At 40.1% G+C, this 3,756-nt stretch overlaps 1 protein-coding gene across 2 annotated transcripts; it reads left to right on the top strand.

Annotated features, from left to right (window-relative positions):
- Positions 1 to 444: 444 nt before the first annotated feature.
- On the top strand, positions 445 to 3,144 carry LOC122641637 (myb-related protein 2-like). Of its 2 annotated transcripts, none has more exons than XM_043834923.1 (7): positions 445 to 549; positions 648 to 867; positions 969 to 1,045; positions 1,128 to 1,185; positions 1,293 to 1,365; positions 1,471 to 1,540; positions 2,243 to 3,144. In XM_043834923.1, exons 2-7 carry the CDS (start codon positions 651 to 653, stop codon positions 2,993 to 2,995), a joined length of 1,248 nt encoding a protein of 415 aa, XP_043690858.1. In that variant the 5' UTR covers positions 445 to 549; positions 648 to 650; the 3' UTR covers positions 2,996 to 3,144. The 2 variants fall into 2 exon arrangements, with proteins under 2 accessions (XP_043690858.1, XP_043690857.1); XM_043834922.1 differs by having other exon boundaries at positions 1,290 to 1,365.
- Positions 3,145 to 3,756: the final 612 nt, after the last annotated feature.

Raw genomic sequence — 3,756 nt, 5'->3', positions numbered from 1 at the left:
AAGCTTAGGGCGGATCTATTCTTTGCACCTATAGCAACAAAGCGTGATGAGTTGTTCCAGAAAGTACTGTTGTTGTAGTGCAGAGGAATTGAAACGAGAAGTCTGAGAATAGAATGTGTGTGTGTGTGTGTGTGTGTGTGTGTGTGTGTGTGAGGGGGGAGGGGTGTTGTGGGACAGGAGTCACAGGACCCACACCACAGTGTACGCAAACCAAAGGACAAGATCTCTTTTCGAGTCGCCGTGAAGATTGGATTGGGTCGACTGTTCTGTCCAGTTCTGTCCGAGATTGATTCTATATATGCCTCCACATCCAAGCTTTGCCTTATTATGACAGCCCCAGGCAACCTGCACTTCGTAAGAGTTGGTCAAAGGAGAAGTAGTATGTAGGGGCAAGCATTGTAAAGCTTGCGTAACCCTCTGGCCTCTAGTATCAGGATTCAGGAGACGAGTGCTCGATCAGGAGGAGTACAGTACCAACAACGTGAGATAACAAAGCTCTTCAGAAGTGGATTATCGGAACAAGAAGAAAAAGGAGAAAAAAAAAGAGAGGTAAAAAAAGTTCTTCATAATTAGTACAATTTTTAGTTTCTGATAATTATAACTAGAAAGAAGAATTTAACTATGTATTGGTTTTTAATAACGTACAGGAAATGTATCACCACAACCACCAACACCAAGGAAACAACAGTTTCCCTTCTTCACGGATGCCGCCCATTCCTTCGGAGAGGCATTTATTCTTGCAAGGTGGGAATGGGCATGGAGATACAGGCCTAGTTCTTTCAACTGACGCTAAGCCTAGACTGAAATGGACACCAGAGCTGCATGAGCGCTTCATAGAAGCAGTCAATCAGCTTGGAGGAGCAGACAGTGAGTACACACATCTCAATCAGATTCAAAGACTATTAGAGAAACTATCTATATATGTCCTACAAAAGATTTTGCTAACTCTTAACTTTGCAATCTTGCAGAAGCTACACCAAAAACAGTAATGAAGCTCATGGGAATTCCAGGCCTTACCTTATACCACCTTAAAAGCCATCTTCAGGTGCATTGCCAAACCTCTTCCAAATGTCATTTTGAAGTTATAAAATTCTACAAAAACTAATCCTGCTTCTTTTGGCTTGCAGAAATACAGACTCAGTAAGAATCTTCATGGACAAACTAATGTTGGGACCAGCAAGATCAGTAAGACAATGTTATAAAGTTCCATTGTAATTCCCTAATTACCAGAAGCAATCTATATAGGAGCCACAAAACTAACTTACTGATAATAGGTTGCATGGCAGCAGTAGTGGCAGGGGAGAGGACATCTGAAGCAAATGGAGCGCTCATGAGCAATACAAACCTCGGCTCCCAGACAAGCAAGTGAGAGCATGAAAGAACAACATTTTTCCTCCATTTATTTACTCCTCAGAATATGTGTGTCCCCCTTGAATATACTTTGCACTAACATACGATTTCAAATATCAGAAGCTTGCAGATAAGTGAAGCAATAGAGATGCAAATCGAAGTGCAGAGAAGACTACATGAACAGCTTGAGGTATATGATCTGAAAATCCTCAGACCTTAAAAAAATCTCAACTTATTACATTTTGCAAGGCTTTTTCCAACCCAGCTAAAAAATACATGAGGTAAGATTAAATTCTTCAAAGTTCCCCAACTGCCGTTTTAGAAATGTTCCTCATCTCCCCCAACTCAGAATAATAACTTCACGATAAAACAAATTCAGAAAAAGAACCAAGAAAATTTAAAATTATGTGGTTTTCACAATAACATCCAGCATTCTAATCTGTTTCAACATTTTCACTTGAAACTAAAAAAAAAACAATTAAAAGATCTGTGCCCCCCCCCCCCCCCACCCCTCCTCTCCCAAAAGAAAAAACCCTTATACCAATAAAGCTGACTTCATAATGTGTCCTTTTTTTAGCATATTGTTTGGTAAGAAGCCGCCACAACTACGGTGTTCTTGGTTGAGAATGTTCATTATATGATAGTATTAAAAAAGAACACAGGTACTTATTTAAAACTTTTTTAAAGACCCACAAAAAGAATCTGTCAATTTTGCTTCTCTAGTTATTGAATTGCTAATATGAACGCAAACTGATTTTTGCAAATCCTTCCTACAAAGACCACAGTCCATTTGCTCCTACTCTATGCATTATAAGTTTGTCCAGCATTATTTTATTTTATTTTATTTTATTTGTCCACACTCTGAACATGATGTTGTTCTCGGCTGAACCAGGTGCAACGTCACTTACAGCTCCGCATTGAAGCACAGGGAAAATACCTACAATCAGTGTTGGAGAAAGCCCAGGAGACACTTGGAAAACAAAACGTCAGTCCCACAGGCTTAGAAGCTGCTAAAGTGCAGCTCTCTGAACTAGCATCCAACGAATCCACAGAATGCCTGAACTCTGCCGTTTCTGAGTTGAAAGAAATGCAAGGTTTGTGCCCCCAGAAAACACAAACAAACCAGCCTGCAGATTGTTCAATGGACAGTTGCCTGACTTCGTGTGAAGTATCTCAAAAGGACCAAGAGATACACAACATTGGGATGGGTCTGAGACCTTATCACTGCAGTACCTCTCTGGATCCAAAGGACATCGGAGATGAATCCATGCCTCATCAGACTGAACCCGCATGGGACAGAGACCTGAAGGAGAATAAAATCTTCCCTCCCATGAGAAGAGACACAGAACAGGTCAGGTTCCCCATACAAAGGAGCTCCAGTGACTTGCATATAAGCATTAGAGTTGAAGGAGAAAAGAGGCATGCTGGCTGCAGCATTTTTGAGGGAACACCTAAAAGTGATGGGGATGAGAATTTCCTTCACCAAAACACCAGAAGACCAGCAATCCAAGCAGAGAATGAGAAGACATCGAAAGAGTTCAGATTGCCTCATCTAATAGCAAAGCTGGACCTAAATGCTCATGACGAAAATGATGCATCCTCAAGCTGCAGGCAGTTTGACCTAAATGGATTCAGCTGGAACTGAATGGCCATACTGCAAGTTATATGTAATAGTTGAATTTGAAGAAAACTTCTTGTTTACTTTTCTGTTTTCCATATCTGCTGAGAAAATTTTGAAATTCAGGATGGCAAACCAGTGCTCTCTCAGTTCAGCAATCAAAACTAATCAGGGCAGATTAGGAAAAAAAGGAAAGGGAAAAAAGAACAAGAAAAAGATAACTCAGGATAAGGTGAGAGCAAAACAAGTACAAGTGAAATAACAGTAGGTGGTAAAAATGAAACTCAAGTCAAGGAAGAAAGCACAATGTTGTGAGCAACTTTCTGTGAAATGCAGGAGTCAATAAAATTGATGCTGCAACAAAATATTTGGTGTTCCAGGCATTATTAAGAACTTTTTTCCAGGCTAATTAAGAGTTCAGTAATACTAAACTTGAGACTATAGTCACTGTACTGGACACTTTTCAGATTGCTACTAGATCAATGTTCAATCTGAATTAGTGAATGTCTAATTCCTAGAATACAGTGCTCTTCACCAATCTACAAATTTCAACACACTGTAGGTGAAAATAAGGAATATATAATTGCCAAATGACTTCAGATTATTAGGCATTTATTGAATAGATTTGGTGCCATAATGAGGAAGTCATGAATGTTGTTGGTGGAGGGCCAGATGAGAGAGAAATTGCAAAGGAGAGGGGAAACCGCATAAGAAGAAAGGGGGGGGGGGGGGAGAAGTGTGCACACGTACAGCCACACAGGCTACTCAAACTATAACTATTCCATTCT

Source organism: Telopea speciosissima, chromosome 10, assembly GCF_018873765.1.
Source record: "Telopea speciosissima isolate NSW1024214 ecotype Mountain lineage chromosome 10, Tspe_v1, whole genome shotgun sequence".
Lineage (NCBI taxonomy): Eukaryota > Viridiplantae > Streptophyta > Magnoliopsida > Proteales > Proteaceae > Telopea > Telopea speciosissima.
The sequence above is the reverse complement of the archived record's forward strand: the minus strand, read 5'-3'. Positions and strand labels throughout refer to the sequence as shown.